Genomic DNA, 20,084 nt, shown 5'->3' with positions numbered 1-20,084 from the left:
TCCCTAAATATATGTTACGTTCCGTCATGACCTTTGTACAGTTACCCTAATTTACACACAGAAACACCCTGAATACGTATCTCGTTTCTACAGCTACTGTGAGGAGCGTTTGAGAAAGCAAGTTGGTTTTATTCAGGATTCCAAATTATTCCCCACTCTTTTGGCTGTTACTCTACTAGGCGACATCAGAGCCCGTGTCTTTACTGCATCAATAACGCCCCCATCATCCACGTACTGCTTCCGGCGGAGTGCATCCTTCATTGGGCCGAACAGTTGGAAGTCAGAAGATACGAGCTCCGCGCTGTATGCGGGATGAGGAGGAACAGTCCAGTGACGCTTTGTGAGCATCTATGCAGACTTGTGTGAGGCCTTGCGTTGTCATGGCAGACGAAAAGTTAGTTTGCAATTTTGCGGCAATGAGCATGCTGAAGCCGTTTCTCCGGATCCCTTGAGAGTTGCTCGTCGCACCATGAGGGAGGTCATCAAAAAAATAACCCCTTCAGAGTCTCAGAAGTCCGTAGCCATGAGCTTACCGGCGTGTTCGGTTCTGAAATTTTTCTTCGCAGGTGAGATGGTATGGTGCCACTCCATGCACTGCTGTTTTACTTCTGTTTCGACGTGATGATCCCGTGTTTCATCGCTAGTGACAATTTTCGTGAAAAATGGTCGCTATCAGCCTCGTAACTCGCAAACAATTCCGCAAGATGGTCGTCCGTTGACCCTCCATAGATTGCCGTTATGTTTACGGTTCGAAGTGATGAACCCCTCTTTCGTCGCCTGTGACGATCTTCGACAGCAAACTGTCACGATCAACTCGTAGCGCTCAAGCACTTCCAGTTCTGTTGTTCCTCCTTATGGTCATTTGTTAGGCGACCAGGAACCCAGCAGCCACACATATGTAAGTTCAAATGGCTCTGAGCACTACGGGACTTAACATCTGTGGTCATCAGTCCCCTAGAACTTAGAACTACCTAAACCTAACTAACCTAAGGACATCACATACATCCATGCCCGAGGCAGGATTCGAACCTGCGATCGTAGCGGTCATGCGGTTCCAGACTGAAGCGCCTAGAACCGCACGGCCAAACCGGCCCGCCATCTTTAAGTACCCCATCTGGTGGACGAGTGTGTCGGCACTACCAATAGAGACGTCCAGTTGAGCAGGGAGGTCTTTGTGATCCGTCTATCAACTCGAATGAGAGTGTCCGCAAGTTGCAACATTGCAGGAGTCACAGCTGTGGGCGGCCTGCCAGGACACGGACGATCGGACAGGTTTTGCGCTATCTCGTTGCGATTACAACAGACGCCTGTCCGTGCTTTTGTCCTCTGGTAGGTCTCCGTAGACACACTGCAAACGCCTAAGAATATTTGCGATGCTCTGGTTTTCCGTCAAAAGAAAATCAGTAACAGCTCTCTGCTTGGAACGAACCTCCGTAACAGATGCCATTTCGAAGGGGCTACCTATAGCGCTACTATACACTGGAACTTCATGGAACTATGGGGGCTGAAGAAGGAATATTCTACAATGTCCCACAGCAAATTCCTCATTTTTTCATCCGGAACTATTCGAGGAAAAAATGCGTTGCAGTACTCATTTAAAGGCCTTTGTACAATAGCGCTTCATGGCTGTCCTGGACCGTCGTTAACTGTGTACATTCCCTGCTGCCCCTGTCTGGCCCAAAGCAGCTTGTGGTCTCATTGTACCCCTACGTCGAAAGACACAGTAAAATACTCGCCATGCTACTGATGCGACGGAACTGCGAGTTGGCGTCATCAATTGCGCCACACTCGATTCCGAAGGCGTACACTCCGATGACGTCAGTGGTGAACGAGGTGACCAGATCCTTGAGCTCCACTTCGCAACCGGGCTGGCGCCGGATGGCCGCCTCCACGGACTTCTGGAGGTGCGAGCAGCACTCCTGCACCATGAAGAAGACGCGGCGCGTGTGGCCCACCGAAAACACCTGCGACATGCGGAGCCGCATCTCCTTCCACATGGAGCCGCCCATGGTGCACAAGTGTTGCATCATCGGGTCCTTTTTGTATTGCGGGAAGTTCATCCTGAAACAGTGCGAAGAGACGTTCGTGAGGCATCACGTTTCTGAGACGCTTTCCACATTTGTTATACTGAGCAAGGTTGAGCTTAAGTCCCGTGTTACTGTTGGTGGACATGACGGGATAGACAGCAAGCTGGTTTGAGCCTTGATCAGCTACGCTGTTGTAGTCGTAGTGAGAATTTGGGGCACTTTGCATTCAGGGCTGGTTACTAATAGGGGTTTACTGGGCAGCTACTATGTTGTAATTGTAATTAGAATATGGGGCACTTTGCATTCAGAGCCGGCCACTAATAGAGGTTTACAGGACAGAGTGAGGCAGTTTCAGGAAGAAATTTTGGGATCTGATTTTCTTTTCCTTTTCGCATTAGGAAACCATAAGTTCTTATAGGTTTCCAGCCCTACACTACGCTGTGACACTAGTACCTTTATTTCCATCCTGTTAATGTTCGTCTAGGTATACTGGTGGTTTAATGGAAGTATGAACACTTAAAAAATTAAATTAAAACTGAGACTGCATTGACGAAGTCTTTGTGGCGACAATGCCGCATGTTATGTTGGATAGTCATCAACAGACATAGACGTAGCTACAGTCGTGTCCCAAGAAAAATTCTGACGTGGCATGCCGTTTATATACCAACAAACCTGGCGGCCTCAATCCAGCTTAAACTTCGCAGAAGCCATAAAGGACTAATGTTCTCTCTGTCAAAGCCCCGAGGAATGTGGACGGCGCTCTTTAACATTATGTGTGCTTTAAGAGTCTGTGCGTCCAGGTTTCTCAGGTGTGGTAGCCACAAATCCTTTTGTTAAAAACTAGGTTCCTAAAGTTTAAAATCTCACGCTTATAACATTGTGCCCTATTATTACTACTGCTATATACGTATCACGAATGACGAAATTCCATCGACACTCTTTGCACGTCTACAGTCTCCTACCGCTCTCTCCTTATTGAGAAGTAATACAGTTAATCATTACAAAACAGAATAAGAGTACGCTTCCTTCAGGCATGTCGTTCTCCAGCTAATACTGGTCTGATACGAATTCCCCAATTTGGTAACTGAAATAAGGTCCTTACGTGAAGGGCTGTAGAATGGTAAGTAGCTATCCCCAGAACACCCACTGACGGACATATCCGAGGATGTTATTGCTGTAAGTAGGTTCATAGGCCTTCCACAGATCTAAAAATACTCTTATGAAGTATTTGGTGCATATAAATGCATGCGTTACAATCTTCAGCAGGGTCGTATTTCCTACAACAGAATTGTATTTCATGAAGCAGCGGACAAGATTAAGAAATTGCCTGCATTTGAGAACCCAGACAAGAGGGTGATTTGCCATATCTCACAGTGTCATTTCTTCAACATTGGTCGTGTGGTCTAGAGGTAGCATCTCTGATCAGTAATCAGTACCTCCTGAATTCCGAGTTCGAGCCAAGACAGTGCTTAAATTTGAAATGAATATCATTACCATTGGTGAACGAAGATTTCCATTGTACCCTACTCTTGCCACCGGTGTTCTCGAAGAGAGCAGAGGAGCGAACAGAGGTTCGGGGCCGCGAGGAATTAGCCGAGCGGTCTAAGACGCTTCAGTTATGGACTGTGCGGCTGGTCCCGGCGGAGGTTCGAGTCCTCCCTCGGGCATGAGGGTGTGTGTTTGTCCTTAGGATAATTTCGGTTAAGTAGTGTGTAAGCTTAGGGACTGATGGCCTTAGCAGTTAAGTCCCATAAGACTTCACACACAGTTGAACAGAGGTACGGGGCACCTTCTACCCTCTGGGACAGGAAATTGCCTCTAATTGATGGAAGAGTCTGCAGTGATCAGCGGCACGAGGACGTAGAAACCAACGGAGACCACTACATTAAAAGCATACAATCTGTTAAAAATGGTTAAATGGCTCTGAGCACTATGGGACTCAACTGCTGAGGTCATTAGTCCCCTAGAACTTAGAACTAGTTAAACCTAACTAACCTAAGGACATCACAAACATCCATGCCCGAGGCAGGATTCGAACCTGCGACCGTAGCGGTCTTGCGGTTCCAGACTGCAGCGCCTTTAACCGCACGGCCACTTCGGCCGGCTGCATACAATCTGTATTCACAAGGCAGGAGACCTATAATTAAGAAATGATTATAATGGTCATCTGCTGACAAAAGATTTTGGATTGGAACGACAGGAGTTCGACGCGATAATAAAGCTATAAAATCTAAAAAGGAAAATGGGATGGCTCAGCCAAACTATAGGGCATATCAGAAAGTACTTTACAACCTCGAAAATTCGTCCAATCTTATTCGTAAGACTTACAGACTTAGTCGTGATTACACCGTGAAGGAAAATGTCAGGTTTAGACTGTTCTGTAGGAGGTCAGGGAGCCGGAATCCAACTCGCAACTGAACAAGTAACGCCTGACACGCTGCAGCGGATTTTCAAGAAGTCTATCAGGGGTTGCGAAGTGGTGTTGGACTCTGTGGCTGGCCTTTCTAAGCACAAATTTCGTCGCATTCCTTCTGGGCACTGCTCAATCTACTAAGTGTATTCACTTCCCACAAAGTGTGTCAGTTACTAATGGAGCGTATGCTGTAAGATCAGTGGTGGGGAACGACCCTCTTTCAGTCTTGGTTCAAACAGCTTTACAAGTGACAAGTGAACACCAAACTGAATCGACCACTGATCTGTCATGATGTGGTCGCATACCCCTTTTGCACACATCGTTCTTGATTCAGTGAAACGTTCTCGTGTTATTGCTAGTTCTTCCTGTTCCCAGTGATCGTCAGTGTCAAGTGAGAACCTAACAGTCAGGACGGAAATTGCACAGTGAGATACATATTAAGTTGTGTTCACTGCATCAGTATTCTCTTACTGTAGTTGATTCAACAGAATGTCACAATGAGCCATGACTTTATTTTAAAAATGTAAGTAAAAGGAAATCTTCGTCGTGTAGGAAACTCTTCAGGTCCATAGCCTTGTTTGGAGTGCTATAGTCGTTGGCCTTATCATCAATAATATTTTCCATGCACTCAACAACTTTCTTTTGGTATTAAAAATACTGTGATTACGCTCGTCGCTTTTAAATTCCAACTGATGTGCTGAGGGCAGGTAGGAATACGATTCTTCATTGTCTAACCAAGAACGGCTTTGAGTTTATGAGATGAGGAAAAAGGGAAGAAATTCCTTCCGAGTTGCTGATGAAAATACGCACTTGCTCATTGCCCATCACACAACACTCAACAATTAAATTTAACTTACGTGCATACTAGTGAATCCAGGAAGCATTTACGTACATCTCTTTAATTCTTATTTCAACTCGACTTTTGTGGCCCCTCATAACAGGAGCACTATCGTAACACTGAGATCGTTTTTCAGGCGTCTCATTGGCTTTATTACCTCTAGCTCTCAGAGAACAGCTGCCGGTACATCGTCTGCACTGTAACGTTTTGGTCGTACAATGGATATAAAATCTTTCGTTTATTTTCGTCTGTAGCTCATACCGAATTATTAGGATGAGATATGCAAAATTTTCCATCAACTTCGACAGCGAGGAAATTCGTCTTCGACCACTTCAGATAAGATTGAGGCATACCTCATAAACTGATTGAGGGGATTCATGTTGAACTGTTTTGGGCAGGCCTAAGATAACTCTATTTTATGATTTTTCAGGGTGCAGCTAGAAAATGCGCTCTTGTTCTGACGTTAGATTAATTACAATACAGATGGTTCCCGGGTTCTCGGGATTTTCTGTTTCGTCATTGCCCTTAAGGCAAGCTGGAATTGGCTGCAAAATTTAATGCAGTCTGTCAGTTTACTCAATATAATACGGATTGTTTACACATTTTCATTATATATATTTATATTAAGGCGATAAGCGCTACTAGTTGGTACTTAATGTCCACTATCCCTAGCATTGGAATTAGACTTAAACCATTTAACTGTTTTTCACTGAAACTATGTTTATTTAGCTTCGCTTGAAATTTTTTAAAGATTTTAATACCTCTCTCAGTCCAGGTGCTATCAGTACTATTTGTAACTGGGCAAGTGAAACAGAAAAATCTTTTTTTCACTTCACATCCGAAGCATCGCTCAACTGCATTGTACATTGCAGTGTTAAAATTGCCTGTATAGCCTTGCCTGAATTTTGTTCCAGTACTTGACTCAAGTTTAGATGGGGTAGTGGTGCCCCAATTTCCTTCACTTTCATCCAGTGCTCATGTTCAATATTTTTCTCATAATTTGCACCATGAACTGTTATTGTGCTGTTTTCTGACTCGTAGTATATTACAGTTATTCACAACATAGTAGAAACTAAATGAACGGTACATACTTCGCGCTCGTTTTCCTTTAATCATTCGTAAACACTCATTAGTTGGTGAAACTTATGTTACCGCATCTAACTCTAGCGAGACATTTTCAAACTTATTCTAACAGGGGATTAAGTAGGCAATAGCAGAAACAAAAAACACCATCTGAAACACTATCAAAACAACAATACTAAACGTCGATTAATTATTCATCAAAGCTTAAGAGAGATATGCAGAGACAGGGGTTAGTTAGCAAAGTTTTATCAATTCTGTTCATTCTCTATCAATGCAAGCAGTTGCACGTGAAAATTGTGTGGAGGTTGGTAGCACACCTTTAGGCTGAAAGATAACAGCCTACGGGTAGCCCGCAAAAGCTGTGTTCTTAAGAAGCATGCGCCGAACCTCTTCCACACAGAACTAAGCGGCACTTCAAGGAGCAACCTTTACCATAGCTACTACCTCTTTGAAAACCATTGCTTTATATCACATGTCCAAGGTTCAAAAACGTTGACCGGTGATATTAAAATCCGTGTGGAAAATATGCGAAATACGTTCTGATAATTCAAACTTCGTAATACGAAGCTGAGTATTTTAACGTATATTTTGGAGCAGCTCCACCACAGAGATTTTAAGTACGAGCCGCGCCTGATACAGAGTAAAATAAATAGTTCTACATATCTATGGAAAAAGCAGATATACGAATTTTCACAATGAAAGTGTGAGGACTTTGTTAATTACATGTATCATAGACCGTTTGAACGATTCTTTTATCGAAGTGGCGTGGAACGAGTCAGTTTACAGGGTGTGTATACATGATTAATGTTAAACATTAATGAATACATTATCATTTGCAGTCTACTCATGTAACTACCTTTTTTGTAGTGGATACCAGATTTTAAGAAGAAACTTGTCAATGGAATAGAAGGAGTTGTCCTGGAGAAATGATTTCAAATTATATTTTAAACTTACTTTGCTACATCTCAAACATTTTAGACATTTTATGTCGTTGGGCAAATAATCAAATATTTTTGTGATGGCAAACTGAACTTCTTTCTGAGCCACAGGAAGCTTTAACAATGGATTACAAAGTTTATTTTCCACTGCAGTGTTGTAGGTAAGGACTTTTTGATCATCTCAAATTGTGCTGGATTATTTCTGACCAATTTCATTAGTGATTATATCTATTATGACGGCCTAGCTAAAATGATTAGCTCCTTGAAAAGGTGCCTACATGACACACTTGGGTGAACACCAGATACTACTGCTCGCTTTTGTGCAATCAATAGTTTTCGACCCAAAATTTAACCCTGTGGGACCCCCTTTGTGGACTTCTTCTCCCAGTCATTAGAATATTCTACCTTTCAGCATAATCTGAATTATTGAGCACACCGTTTTGCACTCTCTTTGTTAAGTATGATGTGTAAAGCCATCAATTCCATAAAACTTCGGTTTTTCTAAGAGATTAACATGCCGCCCTTAAAGAAATTATTGAAAGGTAAAGCGCGATAACACCTGGAAAGAGTGAAGAGGAAGCGATACAAAAATCAGTATACACATTTATAAGCAGAGATGAACATAATATCTATGGATATCCATGGGAGACGAGAAATAGCATGTAGACTAGCAAAGAATACAACAGTCTGACTGGATTAAATATTATGAAGGACTAGGGTACAATCCACAAGCCAAAGAAAAAGATAAAAAATAACTGTCCCAAGGAATAGACTTACATACCTGATGGAATTGAAGACAGTTATAAAAAATTGAAAACAAAGACCAAATTCAGAATTAATCAACCACAGAGGAATTTGGCTACAATTAAGAATGCTACATACCTTTAACAAGCGCTGGGTAAAATATGAGATACCACAGGAATGGAAAATAACCAAGGTCACTTCAGCACACATAAGAAAAACGGAAGAAGTAATACATCCAACTAGAGCGGTATACGTTTTTTTGGAAAAATCTTCCAAAATCTGCAGTAAAGTAATAAATGAAAGGCTCAGAAATTCCTTGTATATAATTTCAGTGAAGGAATAAGCAGGTGTCCTAAATAGAAGGTCACACAAAGATGGTGTTTTCGCAACGTAACAGATAATATAGAAAAGACGGGAATCTCATCTAGAAACTCACCTAGCATTTCTGAACCAAGAAAAACCATTTCACAGAATTCTCAGAGAAGCGCTATGGGCAATAACGGAAAAACGAGGAATGCCTGAAGAGCCGACCCATTTCGAAACATGGCTGTATATGAGCACAAGAATTAGAACTGTCACAGATAGAGAGATAGCACATGAAATACATGGAAATCAAGCAGTTAAACACACTCGTAGCTTCTCACCAACATTATTCAATATCTTTGAAAATGACATGATCAGAGAACAAAAAACAGACAGAATATCATAAGGCATAACTATAACGAGGAGTAAACATATCAGTGCGATGTTATTTGCAGATAATCAAGTTATTATACAAGACAGCGAAGATAAATTACCAATGGCTTGCATAAACTAAACTAAATAAGCGCAAGCTACAATCTTCATTCAATACAAACAAAAATAGTATTCAATAATGAAGCGGTAGAATGTGTAGCCCGTTCCCATTATTTAGGATGTGACTTACCAGATGAGCAAAATATCGATGTACAGAAAGAAATTAACATTCACCGTCGTATATGTGGCGCAACAAGATGAACACTTAAGGATAAAACAAGAAAGGAAAACAATTGAAATTTTTGAAAGTCATGACAGTATACACTTTACTACAAGATGTGGAAATTGAGAAGCTGAGAAACATATACAATTTCTAATATCTGTGAAAGGCTGCACTAAATAAGACAAAATTAAAAACGAAACAATAAGGAAAGAATTAGGGATGGAACCCTTAACCCAAAGGAAATGCAATGAAAAAAAGAAAAACAGAGAGAACAAGCACTTCTTTGGCCGTCACAAAGAATTCCTAAACTAGGGTTGGCATATAAGCAGTGAGGAAAGAGAAGTATGGGAAGACTGAGGAAGAGATGGTAAGACAGGAACAGACCGTAGGGAAGCGGCAGATGAAGGACAACGTTTAGTTATACAAAAGAGAGAATTACGATTAGCGTGAAACAAATCTTTCCTGATACAGTGATACGTTATTTAAAGACGAATATACCATAATTTATATCAAAGGAGAAAATAGTTGAAGCAGTCACCGTCAGAGATGACATAAACAAGGGAGTCAAGGAGATAGGCAAGGATGCAGTATATCTCCATCACTGTTTCGCAATTGATAAGAATAATGAAGGCGACGATTTTCGTTTGGTAATAAGATTTTGAATATAGCAGTAAGCGAACATTTTAAGCTGACGATCAAGTAAAGTGATAAACAGAAAAAGGCACTAGAAGCCGTGGGGGACGTAAGACGCACACTAGAAGAGAACATACGTCACCAGCAGAAGTCTGCTGGTATAATGCATGAGCCTTGATTTGAGAAAGAACTCTCTGAGAATGAACCTCTGGTCCACAACATTATGTGAAAGTCCATGACAGAGTATGGAAAAAAACTTGAAGGAGTGAATCGAGATATTTAAGTGATTGAAATGTGGTGTTAGCGAGTTATTGTGACAGTTAAGTAGACTGATAAGATAACAAATGGCATGGTGCTATGTAGCATCGTCGAGGAAACTCTTACGTGGAGAACACTGTAATTTAAATTAGTTTGCATCTGACGTTTAAGGAACAAAGTTGTGACGTTGTATCTGCGAGCACCGTCCTGTCGGCACAGCACTTCGCTCCCTGCGGGGATAAAAATCGCTTTAAAGTCTCTATGTGCCACAAAAACAAAGCAAAGATAACAAGACGTGTTCATGTTACAGATTTCTACTGTGTTTCCTAGCATATAAAATATATGTCCTTCACTTTAATTAGAGGAAGATACAGAAGTTTTGCTTTTTCTAACGTAGAAAATTTTTCTGTCTGGTAAATAACTTAAAGCTCATCACTATATATATCACAAACTGTTGAACCCACTGAAATAATTTTCGTTTCATTAATTTCCAGTTACATAGATAGACAAAGTATCTTTCCAAAATTTCCTATCGCATTGCGTTTACTACGTACCAGCTGCGGAAAATGGACTTTTTTATTTTATTTTATTTTTTAAATCAACATTTTTAAGGCTTTGGCAGGACTGTTATTGATATCGAATGAAACAAAACGTTTTTGTAACAGATTACTGTTTAATTTATTTCCTCAACACGTTTCAATGCTTTGAGACTCCATTATCTCCCAATAGCTTCCGAAATAATGGTTTTCTTTTTGCTTTATTTTATTCCTAGTTTGAAATTATATTTCTGTTTATGCTGTTTCCTTGCGCAAGTCATTCTTTCGACACCATCTTTGTCGACATTGAGTGGCAGTTTATAAGTGATATATTAAGACTGTGTAAGGATCCTGTGATCACTGGAGGTATTCTATTTTACTCCTTTTAATTGCAATTTTACATTAATGTTCAGTTTTTGGTGAAATATATCAATAGAACCATGTTCTGGAGCAATGTTTTGGTTCTGTGCTGCACAGTGCCACAGGTTTCTCCAAAATCGTTAAGACTACACACGTAGGTCATATTAATATAAATAAATAATCCTGATGATGGAGGTTTGAACCTGTGAAAAGCGTTGTGGAAATAATGCACGACTAACGTATCTTAATGTGTGTAAGAGGATCAAAGATCTGTTCTTAATGTTAATTAGGATTCTATTTCCGTTTCTTGCCGGAACAGGAGAAATTTTCGCATCCGGGAAAGTTTTCTACTAGAGAGTTAGCAAGCATGATGCTCTGCGCAGCGAAGTGGCAACAAAGTGGGAATCGACAATGGTAGCAAAGCTGCTAGTGCATCGCTGGCGGGAGTAATCCAGCATGCTCGGCCTCGAATCGCAGCTACTTTAAATACAACTGCAGAACACGTGACAGAATGAAAAGACATTAGTTAATGTGTGAGACGATAACGTCGCAGTTACTAAGAAGTGCGTAGAGGGCAAACAATGGACAGAAAGACGGAGATTGGAATATTTTCAACAAATAATTGAAGACATCCTCACGCAGGAGGATCTTACTAACATTACGCCGTTTGAGTCTCGTACAGATTCCCATATGGAGGACATAGTAATAGACATCCCTGGGGTTGTGAAGCAGCTGAATGGGTTGAAAATAAATAAATCGCCAGATCCTGATGGGATTCCAATTGGGTTTTACAGAGAGTACTCTACTGCACTGGCTCCTTACTTAGCTTGCATTTATGGCGAATCTCTTGCCCAACGTAAAGTCCCGAGCGACTGGAAAAAAGCGCAGGTGACGCCTGTATATAAGAAGGGTAGATGGACGGATCCTCAAAATTACAGACCAATATCCTTAACATCGGTTTGTTGCAGGATTCTCGAACATATTCTCAGTTCGAATATAATAAATTTCCTTGAGACAGATAAGTTGCTGTCCATGCATCAGCACGGCTTTAGCAACCATCGCTCCTGCGAAACGCAACTCGCTCTTTCTTCTCATGATATCTTGCGAACCATGGATGAAGGGTATCAGACGGATGTCATATTCCTTGACTTCCGGAAAGCGTTTGACTCGGTGCCCCACTGCAGATTCCTAACTAAGGTACGAGCATATGGGATTGGTTCCCAAATATGTGAGTGGCTCGAAGACTTCTTAAGTAATAGAACCCAGAGTGATGGTGAGTGTTCATCGGAGGTGAGGGTATCATCTGGAATGCCCCAGGGAAGTGTGGTAGGTCCGCCGTTGTTTTCTATCTACATAAATGATCTTTTGGATAGGGTGGATAGCCATGTGCGGCTGTTTGCTGATGATGCTGTGGTGTACGGGAAGGTGTCGTCGTTGAGTGACTGTAGGATGATACAAGATGACTTGGACAGGATTTGTGATTGGTGTAAAGAATGGCTGTTAACTCTAAATATAAATAAATGTAAATTAATGGAGATGAATAGGAAAAAGAATCCTGTAATGTTTGAATACTTCTTTAGTAGTGTAGCGCTTGACACAGTCACGTCGATTAAATATTTGGGCGTAACATTGCAGAGCGATATGAAGTGGGACAAGCATGTAAGGGTTGTTGTGGGGAAGGGGGATAGTCGTCTTCGGTTCATTGGTAGAATTTTGGGAAGATGTGGTTCATCTGTAAAGGAGACAGCTTATAAAACACTAATACCACCCATTCTTGAGTACTGCTCGAGCGTTTGGGATCCCTATCAGATCGGATTGAGAGGGGATATAGAAGCAATTCAGAGGCGGGCTGCTAGATTTGTTACTGGTAGGTTTGATCATCACGCGAGTGTTACGGAAATGCTTCAGGAACTCGGGTGGGAGTCTCTGGAGGAAAGGAGGCGCTCTTTTCGTGAATCGCTACTAAGGAAATTTAGAGAACCAGCATTTGAGGCTGACTGCAGCACAATTTTACTGTCGCCAACTTACTTCGTGGAAAGATCACAAAGATAAGATAAGAGAGATTAGGGCTCGTACAGAGGCATATAGGCAGTCAATTTTTCCCTCGTTCTGTTTGGGACTGGAACAGGGAGAGAAGATGCTAGTTGTGGTACGAGGTACCCTCCGCCACGAACCGTATGGTGGATTGCGGAGTATGTATGTAGATGTAGACATGTTACTCTGAGATGAAGAGGTTGACGCAAGGAAGGAAATCGTAAGAGGTTGTTGAATTATACTGTTCAGGAAACTCGTTAAATAAAAAAAAGCTATTAATTTACAGTCGCTCATTTGTTGGTCGAGACTTTACCTGTCGTGAAAATGTCCAAAGTCTCCGACAAAGATTCTGTTGATGAGGTTGACGTCCCTCAGAAGAAGACACGGCCTCGTCATGAGGTAGAAGCCTCCGAACGGCAGTCCCTCCAGCTGGTGGTAGACACGGTCCAGCGCCTCTGGGAGGCATTCCTTGAGGAGGAACAGGCGGCGGGTGTTTCCAAAGAAGAGCTGCGGCCTGGGGTGCGCGATCCCCAGTTTCCTCCAGTGCTGGTTGACGGAGTACAGGTAGAGGAGCAACAACGCGGCAGCCACTGCGAGCAGCACCAGACTGTACCACAGCCACATGGCGGGGCAACGTCTGCGTCTCTCAGTCACCAACTCGCCGCCGCGCCGTCCCAGCGACGCAAGCTACTCGGCTGCCGCAGCCGTGAACTGACCTCATGGCAGCCGCAGCCGTTACTGCTTACTGCGTCTGATGTGCGACCAGCACAGACACAGCAGATAAGGAAGTCGCGCCGAGTGGTTCGACCTTCAGCGGGGCGGTGACGTAGCGTAATCGCGAGTCGAGCTGTTCATCAAACACCGTTGCCCCAGGCGACTGTCACGTGCCAGACGCCACCCGGTTTTGACGCTGCTGTGTGTTTTACTACTTTGCAAGTCCCGCATGTACGTAAGTGGATCATTTGGCGAATGGGACTTTTAAAAAAGCCTCGTCGCGTGACCGCGGAAACATGCGAGCGGTCCAAGGTGAAGCAGAGCGAAGCTGTTAATACATCTTACGTGAGCAGCGCAGCCGCGTAAACGCTCCGTTCTCACACCCGACCAGACAGCACAGCAAATTCATCGAGGACGAACGAAAGACATTTCTAACGGAAAACTCCTACGTAAAGTGTCAAACACTGAAGCAACATCGGCTACTACGCCACGGAAGACAACGCAGGTGTATTTCACGAATTATGCTGCCGACACGCAATAGAAAAGGGAAGATCAAGGACACCTAGAAACGAGTGTTTGCCAGGCTCCAGTGTCCAGTGCCTATACGTTTTATAGCTTTGTATGTCCAAAATTTAATGAGGCCATTTCAGAAGGAACAACAGATGTAGATGACACTAAATATATCGATTATCTCCGTCAAGAGTATTGGAAGATTGTTCTTTTACTTCTGTAACATTTAAATCTAGAATCTTACATCCAACCTGGAGTACATATCGTGGAAGTTAGAACGTTATTTTACAACGTTATACGTGAGAAGCAGTCGACAAATGACGTTTAGATTACATTTTTCCAGAATGTATACCTAAATACTACCAAAACCAAAGACTGTTTAGGACAGAGATACACTACCGGACAAGAAAAATGAAAAACCCAGAAGTGGAGGAGGAAACTAAATGAAACTTACTGCGTTGAGGGGGTATGTCATCTTGTTTCGGTGATGATAATGCCGAGTCAAACTTATGAATAATATCGCGGTTTGAGCTCCCTTTGTATGGCGCAGCACAACCTCTAGCCTCGATGGATACATTAAACCGGTTGGGATGTATGTCATAAAGCGCTTGTACTTATAAACGTCCTGTTCAAAGAGCAGCTATAAATGATGTTTCTTCACCGTTGTAGCAGCTGATATATTATTTTGTCATTTAATTATGAAATATTTTGATTTTTTTTTCTTTCTGCCTTTTATACATATTATTCGTCGTTCTCTGGATGGATGTTGAAGTATTCAAGCGAATGTAATACCTCATGCCAGTTTTCCGATCTGACAGATATCGCCATTATTTTTTTGTTTGATACGTTATAATTAAAATTTTTACCGAAGACGTTGGTTCTAATGCGCGTAACAGACAACGCGCTAAACCATAGCCGTTACATATGTACTTATTGCGTTAACTGACTGCTCTGTCGAATCTTTCTAGAATATTTTATACATTATGAATGAAAAAGCTCACGACGCCGGTGTAATACTCAACAATAGTTATTATTTTACAAACCGCTGTTCGGCTGTTACGCTCTTTTTGACAGTGACGTAACAGCCCAGAATGTGTTTTTAAAATAAGAACTATTGTAGAATATTACACCAGTGTCATGCATTTTTTGTTATTAATGTCTGTTTTAATTCAATCACTTAATATGGTTAAAACACTTAGGACATAGATGGGTGTCTAATTAGAAGTCAGATATTTTTCTTCTAACAATTCTCGCCTTTACTTATACCCAGAATCTAATTTCAGAATATTTTTCACTCTTAACGATCAGTCTAAGGCATTACATTCTACAAACTTCGGTAGTCAGGCTCTAAGAGAAAAGTATGTATTAAAGATGGTAAAAATAACTTAATTGATAGAAATCAACTTTTACTGAGAAGTCGCATTTACCGTAATAACCGCACATCTAATACTAACGGTTATTCAAATAACTGCCAATAATGTGTGGTGCCATCTGTTTACCGAAGAGCGTACTATGCTAGGCTGTCGCATCAACTGAGACCTGACAACTGGCAGGTCGTGTCCTACGTGAGCGACAGAAGCGACTGACACCGCGCGACAGCTTCAGGCGACAAAACACAATCGCTCGGTATAGTTACGGAAGTGTCCTACGTGGCGTTGCCTGTTCTCTGCTACAACAAAGCCCCTGCCACGCCGTAACGCAGAAGCGAGGCAACTGTCCCCCAATTGAAGCAGCTGATCGCCGCCATTTGCAGGGATGAATCCTAGTACTGGGGATGTGATCTGAAGTTTATGAGACGCAACAAGAACAAATTGAAGCACAAATTAAACACGTTTGTTTAAAAAATACTCAGTATTTGAGTCAATTTTAAAAGTATACTTAAATGAATGAAGTTTCCTAAAATCCGAAATACGTCTGCATAGAGACGCGAAATTTAAGAATGTAAGGCTCTTTCCTGACAAGGTCGAGCAAGTTTACATCGAGTTATTTGCATTAGATAATTACATGAAACTTTTAAAGTAGCAGACAGTGCGATTATTATTTAATTCACGTAATTTTCCTGTCAGGTCCTGTTTGCTTTTTGCCGACTACTGTGTACATTTTGCACGCTTACTTTCGTTTAGCACAGTATTGTCTACACTCGAATTTTGGTATGATTAATTGTAATAACCCATATCACTTTAAATACCGAAGAAATTTCATTCGCACATTGGTTTTTAACACTGATAGCACCTCTGAAAGCGCATTTGATCAAATATTTGACCATTTACGAAGTATAATCACCACCTGACAACACATGTTAAGTATCTAAACGCAGTTTTTCGACCTACCTCTTCATGATCAAAAACGTAAATACCTATCATGTGCCTAGTTCTTCATTCAGTTCAACTTAGTACATTAACCCTGTTAGTATTTTTAGTAATTTATATGCAAATACGATGTAAGTACTTGACATACAACAAAGTACCTTTGTCTGTAATCTAACTCTGCAACTTTTTCCCTATGTAGCTTGCTATTTTTGTAGCAGAAAGTTTATTAGATACAGTGTAAGGTGTAAATATAGACATCAGGTTAGGCTATAGAACAATCTGCTGTCACATACATTTAACATTTGCATTAATTGGCTTTGCAAACAAATTGTTACTTTCCAATTTAACCTACAACTCAGAGGCATCACATATTGGTTTATCACAACCAAGATGTAGTGTCACTTCAAGAATATTCTGTAACAACCTATTATTCGTATTTTGACAACTTTCCATTAATACCCTTTATCATTATCAACATTTCTCACTTTAAATAAATGGTGAAAGCATGGAAATAAAATACTAGGACCAAAATAACCTCTGCAAAGACCTAAAGGTACTAAGAAGAGTCAGCTATCCATGTTTTCAGTAACTTACTAGAGCACAGGTGAACAGAATGCTATGCTATTCACCAGCATCCCAAGCTTACTAGTCGAAACACAGCCGTTTCTGTTGTGGTGTTAATGGCAGCCTACCGTAATTCCATTGTCCCGCTGCTGTGCTTCAAATATTGCTGTAAAGAGACTGAATAATACAATGAATGTCATGTAGTGGAGGTCAAAACACTCAAAGAACTTTCTATGTGGCAACTCCTTGAAATATATTCAGTAAATCTTAAATTTACTATTTCGGTTATAGAATTAGCACTTGAGTACAATGATGTAATGACTTTTCACTGTCTTTCACTGTCTTACACTGACATCTACATCTCTAACTTCATTCCACACCCCATGGTATAATGCTCATGTAATGTTCAGTAGAAGGAGGTAAGAGGTGGTATAATTAAGTTCACAGGATTTAATCTTGTACACATACATAAGAAAGACATTTACTGCTGTCTTGCTAATTCATACACTGGTGGTAAAATGCAAGAGTTGAAATGATACAACAACGCTATTTTCAATTTTAAACAGTATTTAGCTTAGTCTTATATTGCACAATTTTCTCTTCCTTCCTTTCTTCAATTTTTTCGAACTTTTCCTTCAGCTTACTTGGACTTGATGGAAGTGAGTAATTGTGGTCTCCATTGTAACCAGAAATGTGCACATCCTCACACACGTTTTCTACTATCTCAACATTTCTTGGCTTTGGCGGTTTCCTTGCCTTGGTAACATGGAAAAGGAACGTTCAAAATTATGCACACTGACAGTATTTCCACACTATTTAACTTAGGCCTATATAGCACGATTTCCAGGACACTATACCTTTTTGGAATGAGTTGGAAATCCTAATACTGTCGGTAGAGCATCGTCCTTCAGTTGAGGTCTATTTACATAATTTTCCATGTAACAATTCTCTTCAAATTGAAGCGAGCACAGCAAATGATTTGCTGTCGGTTGGAAGTTCTCTCTCCGAGAAGCAACTATCCATTTCCGTTTTAGAAAATCATTTGTAAGGGGGAAACGTAAACAAAAACAAACGCTCATCATGTTTTATTTCTCCATGAAAATGCTATATACAAGTAATAGAAAGTAACTAAAAACCAGAATTGACTGTCCTGTGAAGTTTAACATTGTTTCCGTCTTCGTCTTGCTTCCATTCTTACTGTTACAATTAAAAGCAGCACACGAACGAACCATGTTTACGCACTGTTTCCCTGCAAATGGCGGCTTGTATCAAGTAGGGACGCGACACTAGCGCCAATGCGTGGTCTACTTTTTATTTAGTAAGTCTATGGCTACAACTAGCGACGTTTGAATTCAAACGTGTTGGGATCTTGCTGCAGCACGCGCGACAGCGAGAGCGACAGCCACGTGTCTTCTCAGTAAGGCAGTGGAGCGGATGCGACGGCTGCTATGGAATACTTATCATCAGATTTTAAGAAAACTGTTCGGTGAAAAAATTTGATTTCGTTGCCGGCCGGAGTGGCCGTGCGGTTCTAGGCGCTACAGTCTGGAACCGCGAGACCGCTATGGTTGCAGGTTCGAATCCTGCCTCGGACATGGAAGTGTGTGATGTCCTTAGGTTAGTTAGGTTTAACTAGTTCTAAGTTCTAGGGGACTGAAGACCTGAGCAGTTAAGTCCCATAGTGCTCAGCGCCATTTCAGCCATTTATTTCGTTACTCATCATAGTTATTATGCTGTACGTAACTGAGTACATGAGTGCACGAAATTTTTAAGAATTTGCAGAGGTAAAATCACATTGCGTAGAATTTCAATATACACTCCTGGAAATTGAAATAAGAACACCGTGAATTCATTGTCCCAGGAAGGAGAAACTTTATTGACACATTCCTGGGGTCAGATACATCACATGATCACACTGACAGAACCACAGGCACATAGACACAGGCAACAGAGCATGCACAATGTCGGCACTAGTACAGTGTATATCCACCTTTCGCAGCAATGCAGGCTGCTATTCTCCCATGGAGACGATCGTAGAGATGCTGGATGTAGTCCTGTGGAACGGCTTGCCATGCCATTTCCACCTGGCGCCTCAGTTGGACCAGCGTTCGTACTGGACGTGCAGACCGCGTGAGACGACGCTTCATCCAGTCCCAAACATGCTCAATGGGGGACAGATCCGGAGATCTTGCTGGCCAGGGTAGTTGACTTACACCTTCTAGAGCACGTTGGGTGGCACGGGATACATGCGGACGTGCATTGTCCTGTTGGAACAGCAAGTTCCCTTGCCGGTCTAGGAATGGTAGAACGATGGGTTCGATGACGGTTTGGATGTACCGTGCACTATTCAGTGTCCCCTCGACGATCACCAGTGGTGTACGGCCAGTGTAGGAGATCGCTCCCCACACCATGATGCCGGGTGTTGCCCCTCTTTGCCTCGGTCGTATGCAGTCCTGATTGTGGCGCTCACCTGCACGGCGCCAAACACGCATACGACCATCATTGGCACCAAGGCAGAAGCGACTCTCATCGCTGAAGACGACACGTCTCCATTCGTCCCTCCATTCACGCCTGTCGCGACACCACTGGAGGCGGGCTGCACGATGTTGGGGCATGAGCGGAAGACGGCCTAACGGTGTGCGGGACCGTAGCCCAGCTTCATGGAGACGGTTGCGAATGGTCCTCGCCGATACCCCAGGAGCAACAGTGTCCCTAATTTGCTGGGAAATGGCGGTACGGTCCCCTACGGCACTGCGTAGGATCCTACGGTCTTGGCGTGCATCCGTGCGTCGCTGCGGTCCGGTCCCAGGTCGACGGGCACGTGCACCTTCCGCCGACCGCTGGCGACAACATCGATGTACTGTGGAGACCTCACGCCCCACGTATTGAGCAATTCGGTGGTACGTCCACCCGCCTCCCGCATGCCCACTATACGCCCTCGCTCAAAGTCCGTCAACTGCACATACGGTTCACGTCCACGCTGTCGCGGCATGCTACCAGTGTTAAAGACTGCGATGGAGCTCCGTATGCCACGGCAAACTGGCTGACACTGACGGCGGCGGTGCACAAATGCTGCGCAGCTAGCGCCATTCGACGGCCAACACCGCGGTTCCTGGTGTGTCCGCTGTGCCGTGCGTGTGATCTTTGCTTGTACAGTCCTCTCGC

The 20,084-nt window shown here is 42.4% G+C and overlaps 1 protein-coding gene across 1 annotated transcript in view; it reads right to left on the bottom strand.

The window, feature by feature from the left end:
- The window catches only part of LOC124776367 (probable cytochrome P450 6a13), a 75,615-nt gene extending 62,036 nt beyond the window's left edge, over nt 1–13,579 (bottom strand). The window contains exons 1-2 of the mRNA XM_047251320.1: nt 13,136–13,579; nt 1,737–2,061 (exon numbers count right to left, since the gene is read on the bottom strand). Coding sequence (XP_047107276.1) covers nt 1,737–2,061; nt 13,136–13,446 — 636 coding nt within the window. The 5' untranslated portion in view covers nt 13,447–13,579. The remainder of the gene's footprint in view (nt 1–1,736; nt 2,062–13,135) is intronic.
- Between the last annotated feature and the right edge of the window lie 6,505 nt (nt 13,580–20,084).

The sequence above is a fragment of the Schistocerca piceifrons genome, chromosome 2, assembly GCF_021461385.2.
Source record: "Schistocerca piceifrons isolate TAMUIC-IGC-003096 chromosome 2, iqSchPice1.1, whole genome shotgun sequence".
NCBI lineage: Eukaryota > Metazoa > Arthropoda > Insecta > Orthoptera > Acrididae > Schistocerca > Schistocerca piceifrons.
Note: the sequence above shows the minus strand (reverse complement) of the source record. Positions and strands in the feature narration are given on the sequence as shown.